The sequence below is a fragment of the Heterodontus francisci genome, chromosome 32 (genome assembly GCF_036365525.1).
Source record: "Heterodontus francisci isolate sHetFra1 chromosome 32, sHetFra1.hap1, whole genome shotgun sequence".
In the NCBI taxonomy this organism is placed as follows: Eukaryota; Metazoa; Chordata; class Chondrichthyes; order Heterodontiformes; family Heterodontidae; genus Heterodontus; species Heterodontus francisci.
The window spans coordinates 15018415-15033539 of NC_090402.1; the positions used below are offsets into that span (position 1 = coordinate 15018415).

A 15125-nucleotide genomic window follows, 5' to 3' on the forward strand; every position below is an offset into this window, starting at 1 on the left:
CGCCTTGAGGACTTCTGTGTTGGAGATACAGTCCTGCCACCTGATGCCAAGTATTCTCCAGAGGCAGCGAAGATTGAATGAATTGAGACGTCGCTCTTGGCTGACATACGTTGTCCAGGCCTCGCTGCCATAGAGCAAGGTACTGAGGACACAGGCCTGATACACTCGGACGTTTGTGTTCCGTGTCAGTGCGCCATTTTCCCACACTCTCTTGGCCAGTCTGGACATAGCAGTGGAAGCCTTTCCCATGCGCTTGTTGATTTCTGCATCTAGAGACAGGTTACTGGTGATAGTTGAGCCTAGGTAGGTGAACTCTTGAACCACTTCCAGAGCGTGGTCGCCAATATTGATGGATGGAGCATTTCTGACGTCCTGCCCCATGATGTTCGTTTTCTTGAGGCTGATGGCTAGGCCAAATTCATTGCAGGCAGCCGCAATCCTGTCGATGAGACTCTGCAGGCACTCTTCAGTGTGAGATGTTAAAGCAGCATCGTCAGCAAAGAGGAGTTCCCTGATGAGGACTTTCCGTACTTTGGACTTCGCTCTTAGACGGACAAGGTTGAACAACCTGCCCCCTGATCTTGTGTGGAGGAAAATTCCTTCTTCAGAGGACTTGAACGCATGTGAAAGCAGTAGGGAGAAGAAAATCCCAAAAGGGGTGGGTGCGAGAACACAGCCCTGTTTCACGCCACTCAGGATAGGAAAGGGGTCTGATGAGGAGCCACCATGTTGAATTGTGCCTTTCATATTGTCATGGAATGAGGTGATGATACTTAGTAGCTTTGGTGGGCATCCAATCTTTTCTAGTAGTCTGAAGAGACCACGTCTGCTGACGAGGTCAAAGGCTTTGGTGAGATCAATGAAAGCAATGTAGAGGGGCATCTGTTGTTCGCGGCATTTCTCCTGTATCTGACGAAGGGAGAACAGCATGTCAACGGTCGATCTCTCTGCATGAAAGCCACACTGTGCCTCAGGGTAGACGCGCTCGGCCAGCTTCTGGAGCCTGTTCAGAGCGACTCGAGCAAAGACTTTCCCCACTATGCTGAGCAGGGAGATTCCACGGTAGTTGTTGCAGTCACCTCGGTCACCTTTGTTTTCATAGAGGGTGATGATATTGGCAGCGCGCCTGTCCTGAGGTACTGCTCCCTCGTCCCAGCACAGGCATAGCAGTTCATGTAGTGCTGAGAGTATAGCAGGCTTGGCACTCTTGATCATTTCAGGGGTAATGCTGTCCTTCCCAGTGGCTTTTCCGCTGGCTAGAGAATCAATATAAACTTATATACAAAAGAGAAATGAATGCATATTTGAAAAAAATAAAAAGGATATGGATAAAGGGCACAGCAATGGGACTAAGTGGCAGCTCTTTCAGAGAGCTGGTGCAGGCATGATGGGTCAAATGGTTTTCTTCTATGCTGTAAAATTCTATGGGGTAAAAGTTTAAGCCTGCCCGCTTGGCCAAAACTCAGCACTGTCAAGGCATTGCACACCGGATGCAAGAGTCCAGAGGACAGGCCATAATAAATATATTGATTAATAAAGACAGAATTAGTTAATAATCTAAGAGAATATAATATGATCAAATTCAATGTTAGGTTTGAAAGAACAACTTAACAGTTACTACGATACTAGATTTTGATACAACTTAACTTTAACAGGATGAGATAGGGACGGATAGCAAACTGGTCAAAATTATCGGGCAAAACTAAGATGAACAATGGAATGTGGTCAAAAGACAATTTAGCTTAATACAGGACCAATACAAACCCTTAACGGGAAAGAGTTCGACTTGCCAAATAAAACTGCCTTGGTCAACAAAAGAGTTGAGAGATTACATAAAATCAAAAGAGCATGCAAATGTGCAAAGAGTAGAGCAGATTCAGGGTACTGGGAGAGATATGAAGAACAGCAAAAGGAAGACAAAAAAAAAACCATGAGAGCTTCAAAAAGGAAGACAAAAAGAAACTTACAAGGGAGATCAAGAGACACAAAAAAGCTTTTACAATTATATTAGAAGAAAAAGTAGTTCGGTAAAAGTGGGCCATTTAAAAAGTGATAATATTGCAAATGAAAAATAATGAAATAGCAAACTTGTTGAATAATTACTTTGTGTCAGTCTTCACAGTAAAGATGATATACTTAACATTCCAGGGAAGCTAAAAATGAATAAGGACTAGTACTAGTTAAAAAGTTAACATAAGCAAAAAAGTGTTGGAAAAAAATAATGGCAACAGAGACTGACAAATCCCCAGGACCTGATGGTTTCCATACCAGAGTTTTAAAGGAAGGTGGTGAGGAAATTGAAAGATTGTGGCTAAAGCATCTGCAAAGCTCTCTGGATCCAGGAATTGGCCCTTTGGACTGGAAAACTGAAAATGTAACTGCACTATTTAAGAAAGGTGGAAAATAAAACAAAAACAAAATTATAGACCTGTTAATCTAATATCTGTTGTAGGTGAGTTATTAGAATCTATAATTAAAGGCTGAGTGACTGAGCACTTGAGAAATTTGAGCTGATTAGAGAGAGCAAATATGAATATGTAACGGGTAGGTCAGGTCTAACACACCTAATAGAACTCTTTGAGGAAGTAACTAAAGTACCAAGTGGGAGAATGTCTATGGATGTAGTTCACAGGACATTCAATCAGGTTCCACTTAAGGGACTGTTTGCTCATGGAATTGAATGCAAATCATTGATCTGGTTAGGAAATTGGTTAGGCAGAAGGAGTCAAAGAATAGGGATAATGTGTATGTACTCGAATTAAAAGGAAGTGATTAGCAGTGTTCTGTAAGGATCTTTGCTAGGGCCTCAATATTCATTATATTTATTAATGACTTATATAACATAATAGCGAGTCATACATCCAAGTTTGCCGATGACACAAAGATTGGTGGCACAGTAAGAAGTGTAAACGGGAGCATAAAAACACAGAGACGTTGATAGTTTAAATGAGCGGGCAAAACAGCTGAATTGAAATCAATCTGCGGCAAAATGGGAGATCACCTGTTTTGGATCAGAAAAAAGTGTAGATCAGAGTACTACTAAAATAGAGAAAAGCTAGGAACAGTGGAAATCACAAAATTTAAGGGGCCATGTATGCTGATCACTGAAATATAGCAGTCAGGTACAAAAATCATAAGGACTAATGGAATGTAAACCTTTATAACTAGAGGATTATAATATAAAAGGGGATGAAGTTTTACTACAGCTATACAAAGCCCTGATTAGACCACATCTGGAGCTTTAGAAAGGATATAATGGCCTTGGAGAAAGTGTAGAGCAGCTTCACCAGAATGTTACCAGAGCTCCAAGGGTTAGAGTCATAGAGTTATACAGCACAGAACCAGGCCCTTCGGCCCATCGTGTTTGTGTCGGCCATACAGTACCCAACTATTCCAATCCCATATTCCTGCACTTGGCCCATAGCCTTGTATGCTATGGCGTTTTAAGTGCTCATCTAAATACTTCTTAAATGTTGTGAGGGTTCCTGCCTCCACCACCTCTTCAGGCAGTGCGTTCCAGATTCCAACCACCCACTGGGTGAAAAAATGTTTCCTCAAATCTCCTGCCCCTTACCCTAAATCTATGCCCTCGGTTCATGACCCCTCCACTAAGGGAAAAAGTTTCCTCCTATCTAACCTATCAATGCCCCTCATATTCTTGTACCTCAATCATGTCCACTGTCAGCCTTCACTGCTCCAAGGAAAACAACCCCAGCCTTTTAAGTCTCTCTTCATAGCTGAAATGCTCCAGCCCAGGCAACATCCTGGTGAATCTCCTCTGCACCCTCTCCGGTCCATCACATCCTTCCTATAGTGTGGTGACCAGAACTGTACACAGTACTCCAGCTGTGGCCTAACTAGCATTTTATATAGCTCCATCATAACCTCCCTGCTCTTATATTCTATGCCACGGGTTGAATGTGAGGAGAGATTACATAAAATATGCCTAGATTCCCTGGAATACAGAAGGTTGAGCAGTGATTTGATTGAGGTTTTAGGATTTTGAAAGGAACTGAAGTGGTAGATAGAGAGAAACTTTTCTGCTGTTGGGGGAGAAAGGACAAGGGAACATTACCTTAAAATTGGAGCCAGGACATTCAGGAAAGTTAGAAAACACTACTTCATGCAATGAGTGGTAAAAAGTATGGAACTCTCTCCCACAAAAAGCAGATACGAGCGCAATTAATAATTTTAAATCAGAGACTGATGAGCAAAAGTCTGTCAAAGATATTAAGCCAAGGTGGTGGATGGAGTTACAATATAGAACAGCCATGATCTCATTGATTGGTAGAACAGGTTCAATGGGCCAAATGGCCGACTACTGTCCTATTCTGGAAACTGGTCCTCAGGCCTCAACTGCACCTGCCTCAGACCTGCCCTGTGACCAATTAATGAAAAGGAGTCCTATAACAAGCATTAAGCTCTTAATTTATATATTCAAAAGGCCCCCCACACCCTACTTTAGGTGATCACCCAGGATAAATTAAAAAGGGCTTCATGCATTTGGCAGAGACACCCAATGACAGAGCAGATTGGGTGCAGGCCATCCCACTGCTAAGCTGGTATGCATTGTGCCATTTTATGCCTGAAAAACAGGTGCAATGCTTACCAATATTTACCCCCATTATTCTATTTTAATTCAGCTAAATAAAGGTGAGTTTGAGTTAAACTGGAACTTATGAACAAAATCCAAGAATGCTTCCAAATCTGATTAAAAGAAATAAAAATTAAGCATGGGATAATAGCAATGCTATCTTTTAAGTTTACCGGAAAGTAATGCCGCACCAGTATTAAACAGCTATCAGATAAGTGGGCAGCGCTGACTGTGGCATTAAACAAGTCACAAGGGTGTGAGCCACAACATTATATGTAAATATAAAACGGAAAAAAAAACAAGGCGAGACTAGCTGGCAGCAAGCAGCACCAAAATGTCTCCCAGCTGGCTACACAAAGATTTTTATCTTCATTTGTCTTTAGCATGTGTTAGTTGGCTGTGATATTACAACTGCTGAATAAGGATAAGTTCCCCCAAGAAGCAACTGGAAGGCTAAATGACTGCCAGACCCCATCTATAGCAAAATTAATTAAGTCAAATAATTTCTATTATGGCATGCACAAGCAATTCATGATTAAGTAAATGCTAAAATTTCACTTGACTAGAATACTGACCAAGAGAACACAAACAATTCTTCACAATTGTACAGACATTAGTTTACAGGCTTATGGTATCATCATAGTGATAAATTTTAAAATTGCAATGTTTTCTCCTCCCTTAATTCATCCAGAGAAACATCACAAAGAGAAAAAAATTATTTTAACCAAACACTATAGAATGAATATTGAAGGCCTCACCCCTCATTTTACTACCCTTGTACCTACAGAAGACTCTTGGATTCCATTTTATGTTGGCTGCCAGTCTTAGTTGGATTTCCAGATGGCATTTGACAAGGTGCCACTTAAAAGGCTATTGCGCAAAGTAGGAACTCATGGTGTAGTGCATAACATATTAGCATGGATAGAAGATTGACTGGCTGGCAGAAAACAGAGAGTGTATATAAATGGGTCCTTTTCTGATTGGCAGGATATGACGAGTGGAGTCCCACAGGGGTCTTTGCTGGGGCCTCAACTTTTTACAATTTATATTAACGAATTAGATGAGGGGAGCAATGGCATGGTAGCTAAATTTGCAGATGACACAAAGATAGGTAGGAAAATATGTTGAAGAGGACATAAGGAGGTGCAGACTAATAGATAGGTTGAGTGAGTGGGCAAAAATCTGGTAGATGGAGTATAATGCGGAAAAATGTGAAATTGTTCACTTTGGCAGGAATAAAAAGCAGAGTATGACTTAAATGAAGAACGACTGCAGAACTCAGAGGTGCAGAGGGATCTAGGTGTTCTAGTGCATGCGTCACAAAAAGTTAGTATGCAGGTACAGCAAGTAATAAAGAAGGTTAATGGAATGCTATCCTTTATTACGAGAGGAATTGAAAATAAAAGTAAGGATGTTATGCTTCAGTAAGACAGGGCATTAGTGAGGCCACATCTCGAATACTGTGTGCAGTTTTGGTCTCCTTATTTAAGGAAGGATATGAATGCGTTGGAGGCAGTTCAGAGGAGGTTTACTAGATTGATACTTGGAATGAGCAGGTTGTCTTATGAGGAAAGGTTGGACAGACTGGGCTTGTTTTCACTAGAGTTTAGAAGAATGAGGGGAGACTTGATGGAAGTATGCAAGATCCTGAATGGGCTGGACAAGGTGGATGTGGAAAGAATGTTTCCTCTTGTGGGGGAGTCCAGAACTAGGGGGCACTGTTAATATTAGGGGTCGCCCTTTTAGGACATAGATGAGGAGAAATTTTCTCTGAGGGTTGGGCGACTTCGGAACTCTCTGCCTCAGAAGGTAGTGGAGGCATGGTCATTGAATAATTTAAGGCTGGGGTAGATAGATTCTTGTTAGGCAAGGGAATCAAAGGTTATTGGGGGTAAATGGGAGGGTGGAATTCCAGACACAAACAGATCAGCCATGTTCTTAGTGAATAGCGGAGCAGGCTAGAGGGGCCGAATGGCCTACTTCTGCTCCTAATTCGTATGTGCTCTTTTTGCTTCTCTTACTACTTTTTTCCCCACTTGTCCTCTAACCCTTCTATATTGGTTCTTACTTGTATTATCAACCGGACATCAGCATCCTTTTTCTGCCTCATCTTACTCTCCATCATCACTCATGCTTTCTTTGTCCGACCTTTCTCTCTTGTGGCAATATATTTCAATTGTACCAGAGCCTGCAACCTTATTTGCTGCGTTCCACTTTCCTCCCCTTGTCTCAACTCTTTGCTGTGGTCCAGTTCCACAACCATTGGGCTCTCCCTCAAATATCTCATCCAAGGAAGATGGTTGTGGTTTCCCCCCCACTGTGGTTGACAGGGCCCTCAACCGTGTCCGGCCCACTCCCCACACCTCTACCCTCACCCCTTCCCCTCCTTCCCAGAACCGTGACAGGGTTCCCCTTGTCCTCACTTTCTACCCCATCAGCCTCCATATCCAAAGGATCATCCTCCACCACGTCCGCCACTTCCAGCGTGATGCCACTAACAAATGCATCTTCCCCTCCCTCCCAGTCAGCATTCCGAAGGGATCAGTCCCTTCGTGACACCCTGGTCCACTCCTCCATTACCCCCACCACATTGTCCCCTTCCCAGGGCACCTTGCCCTGCAATCGCAGGAGGTGTAATACCTGCCCATTTACCTCCTCACTATACCAGGCCCCAAACACTCCTTTCAGGTGAAGCAGCGATTTACTTGTACTTCTTTCAACGTAGTATACTGTATTCGCTGCACACAACATGGAATCCTCTACACTGGGGAGACCAAATGCAGACCGGGTGACCGCTTTGCGGAACACCTCCGCTCAGTCCACAAGCAGGACCCCGAGCTTCCGGTTGCTTGCCATTTCAACACTCCGCCCTGCTCTCATCTCTGTTTTGGGATTGCTGCAGTGTTCCACTGAACATCAACGCAAGCTCGAGGAACAGCATCTCATTTACCAATTAGGCACACTACAGCCTGCTGGACTGAACATTGAGTTCAATAATTTCAGAGCATGACAGGCCCCCCGTTTTACTTTTAATTTTAGTTATTTTTTTCTTTTTCCCTTTTACAAAATTTTTTTTTGTGTTTATTTTATTTCATCTTAGTTTGTTCTGTTTACTTACCCACTGTTTTTCTCATGTTTGTACTTGTAGCTGTTCAATTTTCAGTCCGTTAACACCCTATCTGTACTAATCCTTTATCTTTCAGCACACCATTAACATATCTTTGCTCCATGACCTCCTGGTCAGCTATTTTGTGACCTCGTCCTATCTACATATTCTCCTTTGTTATCTCTTGCCTCGCCCCCACTTTACTTGCTTATAACCTTTTACATTTGTAATATTTGCCAGTTCTGAAGAAGGGTCACTGACCTGAAACGTTAACTCTGCTTCTCTCCACAGATGCTGCCAGACCTGAGTATTTCCAGCATTTCTTGTTTTTATTTCAGATTTCCAGCATCTGCAGTATTTTGCTTTTAATTAAGATGGTTGTGGTTGTTGGAGGCCGATCACCTCAGGACATCGCAGCAGAAGTTCAAGGTAATGTCCTGGGGGGGTGGGGGGAGGAGGGGGGGACAGTGGTTTGTGGGGAGGATGTTCGTTGAGATTGCAGTGTTCATTTGTAACACTTTGGATACTGAAGCAGTCCATGCCCGCATGCACCAAGAGCTGGACAACATTCAGGCTTGAGCTAAATGGAAAGTAAAATTCATGCCACACAAATGACAGGCAATGACCGTCTCCAACAAGAGAGAATTTAACCATCTCCCCTTGACTTTCAACAGCATTACCATGATTGACATCCCCCCACATCACTGACATTCAGGGGAATACCACTGACCAGAAGTTTAACTGAACCAACCATATAAATGCTGTGACTACAAGAACAGGTCAGAGGCTGGGAACTGAGGTGAGTAACTCCAGGTCTGTCCACTATGTACAAGGCACAAGATAGGCATGTGATGACATACTCTCCACTTTCCTGAATGCATGCAGCTCCAACAACACTCAAGAAGTAGGACACCATCCGGGACAAAGCAGTCTACTTGATCATACACCACCTTAAACATTCACTCCCTCAGTGGCAGAAGTGTGTACCATCTACAGGATTCCCTGCAGCAACTCGCCAAGCCTCCTTCAATAACACCTTCCAAACCACAACCTCTACCACCTAGAAGGACAAGGGCAGCAGCTGCATGGGAACACCACCACCAGCAAATTACACCCTGACTTGGAACTATATCACCGTTCCTTCATGGTTGCTGGGTCACAAAACCTGGGAATCCCTTCCTAACAACACTCTGGTTGCACCTCCAGCACATGGACTGCAGTGGTTCAAAAAGGCAGCTGACCACTATCTCCTCAAAGGCAATTAGAAATGGACAATAAACGTTGGCTTTGCCAGTGATGCTCGCACCCCTGATCAAATAAAAAATAAGTGGCTATTATTTTTGTGTACTAGAAGCCAGGGATGCTAAATCCACTTGTAGCATTCCTACTGAACGCTGGGTGAGGTCAGTGAACCTAGTACAAACCTAATATAAAGTCAAGATCCTTCCTGGTTTGTATGGTTCAGCCATTCACAGGATAAATGTGGTACACCAACAGGGTAGCTCATTTCCTTAAGTTAATGTTATGATTTATTTAGATTATTTTTTTTAATCTAATTTTTTGAAATTGTATTAGTTCTGAATTCTGATTCATGGCTTTGCAGGGTGTATGACAGATATTGATTTCATTGACAGTGGCTAGTTGCTGCATCCTATGGAAGTCTGTTAGCTTCAACACATGCAGCCTGACCAATTCCTTATTTATTGAATAGCATAACTCAAACTTTTTCAAACGATATTTTAAGATAATTAATATTGGCTAGTTTCTTATTAAATTTCTATGATTGTGTGCTGTAAAATACATAAAATTAGAGAATACACATTGGGAATAGGCATGGTTACAGTACTAGACTAGTAACCCAGAGGTGTGAAGTCAAATGTAGCATAGCAAATTATGAAACTGAATTCTAGTATTTTGTGAGTTAGCATTAGACAGAATGACCAAGAAGGTTGGCAGATTGTTATAAAAACCCAACTACATCACTAATGCTCTTCAGAGAAAAGAACATGCCACCACTACCTTGTCTAACATATGACTCTCAATGATCTAGAAAGCCCGAAAAATAAATACCTCCATATTTTCAAGACAACTGAGCATGGGCAATAAATGTAGCATTGACAAAAAAAGATGCTGAATCAGAAAGAAAAGTTACCAAATGACAATGAGATTAATGATACTGATTGATGAAGGTCCTTTCATGGTGTATTTATTAAATAAAACAATTTTGCTCTGTATTGTTTCAAACAGGTATTACATGATATTCAGAAATATTTGAGAAATGAAATCCCAGCCAATCAAGTACATTTGCACTGTAGTCATTATTGTAACGTAGGAAACATGGCAGCCAATTCATACACAGCTAGGTCCCACAAAACAGCAATGACTTTTATGATTAGACAATCTTTTTTTGGTGATATTTGAAGGATATGTGGTCAAGACACCAGAAGAACGCCGTGCTCTTTGTGGGAGCTTTCATGTCCATCTGAGAAAACAGCTAGGGCCTCAGTTGAATGTCTCATCTGAAAGACAGCATTTCTTCAGTATTGTGCTGAAGTACAGCCTAGATTACATGCTCAAGTTTCAAGTGGCTTGAACCCAGAAGTGAGAATGCTACCCCACTTAACCAAGGAACAGCTGTCTGCATGAACTACATACAGGGCAGGTACAGGTCTTTAAGTTAATTATTAACGATACAAATTTCCTCTATGTTAAGATTCAGAAAATATGTTGTAATGCCAGGAGTTGTGCAGCAGATGCGACAAAATGTCACAGAAAACTACAATGATCTCGAACTAGATTTAACTACTCTTAAAATGAAATAAAAGACAGACTAATACACAAATCATTCAACGGATGATCTAGTATATCAATACATTTGAAGTTTAACTATATTTTGATATAAAAATTCTTACAGCCACAGATTCCACAAGAGGAAAATTAAAAAGTCTTTCTTTAAAACATTCTTGAAATTTCATACTTAACATCTGCTTTATGTACTTACTTGTCCATTTCAGAAGAATTTCAAAAGCTAAGATTTTGGAAGGCAGTCTCATCAAATCTAATGCCCATCTGCTTCGTTCATTTACAAATTACAAAATGTTTGCGCTCAGCTGCTGATAAAAAATTTAATATGAACTTACTTGCTTGCATCTGTGATCCTAATGCGATTAATATGGCGACTGGTAAAATTGCCTTCATGTTTCAATTTTCCTAATGAATGGTTCTTCTATCCTGTATCTAGGAGGTGATACACCAGAAGCTCCTCTTCTCCAGGTGAAAGGGAAGATTGTTGTAAAATGGGCTTAGAAAAAAAATCTTGAAATGTAAGACCGTACTCCAGAAATCCAGCCTTGAGGCAAGTTAGCAATCTATCAGAAAAGTAAAAATGCAATTAACTGTTGCAACAAAAAAAAACTTTGTCTTTTTCATCTTTTTAATCTGACGTCAATTGTTATTGTACATTAACTGTATCTCAGGGACAGTTCAGCAAACAGTCAGACTTTATAAAATCATTCTGATCTAGATCTACCTTTTTGAGAAGTAGCTTAGGAGGAGGATTAAGAGTATAGATTGTCATTTTGTGCTATACTTTCCCATTTTGTTAAACATGTAATCTTTGAAAGAATCTATATTAAACCTAAAATTGTATTACTTTTGTAATCTAACTTCAAATCACCCTATGGCCAGGAGCTGGTTTTTCCTTCCCTGAATTTTTTTTTCAATTCTTTCAAAGCGTCACTGGCAAGGCATTTGTTGCCCATCCCTAATTACCTTTGACAACTGAGTGACTTACTGGACCATTTCAGACGGAAGGCAAGAGTCAACCATATTGCTATGGGTCTGGAGTCACATGTAGGCCAGACTAGGTAAGGACGGCAGATTTCCTTCCCTAAAAGACGTTAGTGAACGAGATGAGTTTTCACGGCAATCGGGGATAGTAAAAGGTGCCGTGAAAAGTTGCCATGGTGGGATTTGAACTCGATTACAAGTTCAGTGACATTACCATCGCGCCATCATCTCCCTGTAAGTCGAATATTAAAAGCATAAGAGTGACCAGTAGCCACAATATTTTGTTCCTTTTCTTTTTATTAATGAGTCTGAGATTATCAATACTTATATGCCAGATATCTGCACAAAAATCAATCTATTACAACGCTTAACTACTCAATGTATCATTAAATAACGGAACTAGAAACTCAAGTCACAGGGGCCCAAAATAATTTCTTCTATAAAAGGATAAATTTGATTCCCTGGAAAAGTATTTTTATAGATGTGAAGGTGAGAAACAATGAATGGACCTATTCCAAATTGTTAGAAGAAAAGCTTGCAAATTATCACGTCTTTCCATTTCAGATACAAAGACGTGATTAAGCAGGGCCAGAGCAAGATCTCACCAACAACAATATGAATGAATAGTTATTCTAGAAGATTGTCCAGAAAACCAAGAGAACACCCTGCTCTTTTTTCAAAGGTGACCTGGGATTTTTCCTGTACCACCGGAACAGACAAATGGGCTTTACCTATTAGTGGAAATGAGGACATTTCAAGCAATACAACATTCAGTGTCATAAATTTTGTGAACAAGTCATAGTAATAGCTTGAACTAAAGGCCTGCTACCCGACGCGAACCAGACGACATGTGTCGGGTTTGGGTCGGGTCGCTCTTCCAGGTCCGGCTTTCGGGCTCGGGTCGGGTCAGGCCAGACCAGACACACACAGCAAGAAGTGTTAAAAGTAAAAAACCTATCTGAGCTGGGAGTCTGGGACCAAAGAAGTAAACTCTGAGTCTGCTCATTGAGCGAGTGAGCATCTCTATGACGTCATCACACTCAGGCTGCAGCTTCCTGAAGATTGGGAGTCGCAAGGTAAGTAAAGGGAACATTCCGATGGTCGGGGGGGGGGGGGGGGAAACGGAGGGACTCGGGCCGGTTTTTTTTTCGTGACCTGAGCAGGCCTTTAGCTTGAACCACAACTTTCTGAATCAAGGGCAAGAGCTCCATCAGCTACAGCAAAATAATATCCTTGCATGAGAAGCTTGTGGTACAATTAAAAGTATGAAATGGCTTATTCTAAATAACCCGTATTACTGGTCAGAAGTTTTGTTAATCTTTAGTCATACTAATTACAGAACACATGCACATTTCAATGAGTTCTCCAACCAACAACGGAAATCTACCCTGATATTACCCACATTAAGTTAAGTATATCACAGGATTAGTTACTAAAAGCACTGTCTAACATTTGCTTGTAACTTGACCTGCATTCAGCGGATAGCAATAAGTGAACTTCGCGTTAAATGCGGCACAGATTGCTATTGCACACAAAGTCGGTTCTTTCCAGGATTATTTCTCAAAAATGTTCGTCTCAGTTGTAAAAGAACTCGATCAGAAAGCGTAAGAACGACATTACCGATAGAATGTAAACTGTAAAGATGGTTACTTCCATTGTTTGCTACGACCTGTTTGTTCCCTAAAGTCAGGATCTCATTTGCGAACAGTATTTTAATATTCCCATCCAAAATCTACCTTTATAAAATGTATCTGTACCTGTGATCTGACTGTATTGAGAACGCCAACCAAATAAACAATCATACCGTAAAGTCCTATTTTAGTGCCGATATGATTTATAAATTATTCATTTCTATACAACACAGCAAACCGTAATCTCCATCACTGACTTGAAACCTTTTTCCAGGGCTAGGGGCTGTTGAATCGTTTCAATGGTAGAAGTTGGTCAAATATCTTTTCTCGCAAATCTATGGCATATTTGAGTGAACTCTAAATTGAAGATTAAAAAAAAATTACTCAACATAAAGTTTCTACAAACTTCTGCCCAGGAGCCAAGCGTAAATCGGTTACCTGGAAATACAATTTAGGCAGTCGACAGAGCCCTTTTTTAATTCGTTGTTATTCCCGTCTTGCGTGCGAAGACTAAATTCAGCGCTTTAACTCAATTTTTTTCATCACTATATAATACTCTGGTTGAACATTTTTGTTGTTGCTCTGAGCAAACGTGGAGCTTGCAGCAAGTTCTGCCCTTCCGGCTGACTGACAGATGCAATATCGAATCAGACGTTATTATTAGAGCTTTGGCCCCCCGCCCTGGGGAAAGCAAATAGCCAATCGGCATCGAGATAAGGCGGGATCATTGGGATGCGAGTGAATGACGCCACAGTTTGTCCGGTTACAGGAAAACGGAATACATATTCGTGTCAAGAACTGTACGGAAAGACAAATAAAACCTACAAAATTTTCCATTCAAAAAAATGTCATTTAATAGACGTATTTAAATACTATTTATAAACAAAAATGAAAACAATCTCAATTTTGTGAATATCCAGCCCAGTCTGTGGTGAATTATAAATATTCTACAATTGTGTCGTTATTCCCTGACTTTTTTAAATTACTTTTTTGAATAACTAAACCCTCCGTACAAATTAAACATGGAAAAACTTTTCAGCAGTAACCGACAAATTCGAATTCAGTACTGTCAACGTTACAAAAGAACATTTCTTACCACAGATTCAGGAAGTTCTGAATTTCCCCAATTTCTCTTTTAATTTCTTCCTCCCTCCTCAAAAAAAAATAACGGTCCGAAATGGCGGTTTTGACCTTATGCGAGCTCGGGCTGTGTGTTTCTCCGCCGGGATGGAAGTTTCCTGTTCCGTGCCTTCCTCTCGTCATGCACTGTGAGTAAACTTGTTTTTCTGCTTCACCTCTTGCCTTGAAAAAGACGAGAGGGAAAAAAAAAATGTCCCCAGCCGGCGCCGGGAAATCCGATTGGAGGCGCGTCGCGTGGGGACTGTGAGGCGCGTCGCGGGGCGGCGACCGTTAGGAGCGCGTGAGGTTAGAGGAAATGGATCGGCACCAACTGGGAGATGGTGTGTGGGGGAGCATTGATAGGGGAGAAGGTGGACATGGGAGAGGGTGGGCATGGATAAAAGGGAGAGGGTGGGCATGGGAGAGGGGGAGCATTGATGGGGGAGAGGGTGGTATGGATAAGGGGGAAGAGGGTGGGCATGAGTGAGGGTGGGCATGGATAAGGGGGTGAGGGTGGGCATGGGAGAGGGTGGTATGGGAGAGGGGGAGAGGGTGGTATGGGAGAGGAGGAGAGGGTGGGCATGAGGATAGAGTGGGCACAGGAGAGGATGTGGAGAGTGAGTGGGTGGGTAGGGCATGGGCATGGATAAGGGGGAGAGGGTGGTCAATTGAGGGGGTGGGAAGGGGTGTGGGCATGGATAATAGAGAGAGGGCAGGTGTAAGAGAGGGTGGGCATAGATAAGAGGAGTGGGTGGGCATGATCAACGGAATGGGTATGTATAAGGTGGGGAAGATGGGCATTAGGAGAGTGGCAGATGCTGTAGAGCGAGAAAGTATGAGCATGTATAAGGGGGAGAGGGTGGCCATGAATGAGTAGAGGGCAAGC

At 41.8% G+C, this 15125-nt stretch overlaps 1 protein-coding gene across 3 annotated transcripts in view; it reads right to left on the reverse strand.

The window, feature by feature from the left end:
• LOC137347654 (transforming growth factor beta receptor type 3-like) overlaps positions 1-14486 on the reverse strand; it is a 144866-nt gene extending 130380 nt beyond the window's left edge. For 2 of the 3 annotated variants that reach the window (XM_068012306.1, XM_068012304.1), the window contains exons 1-2: positions 14217-14486; positions 10841-11068 (exon numbers count right to left, since the gene is read on the reverse strand). In XM_068012306.1, coding sequence (XP_067868407.1) covers positions 10841-10898 — 58 coding nt within the window. In that variant the 5' untranslated portion in view covers positions 10899-11068; positions 14217-14486. Of the gene's footprint in view, positions 1-10840; positions 11069-13558; positions 13919-14216 lie in introns of all 3 variants that reach the window. The other variant, XM_068012305.1, reaches the window with a different exon arrangement.
• Positions 14487-15125: the final 639 nt, after the last annotated feature.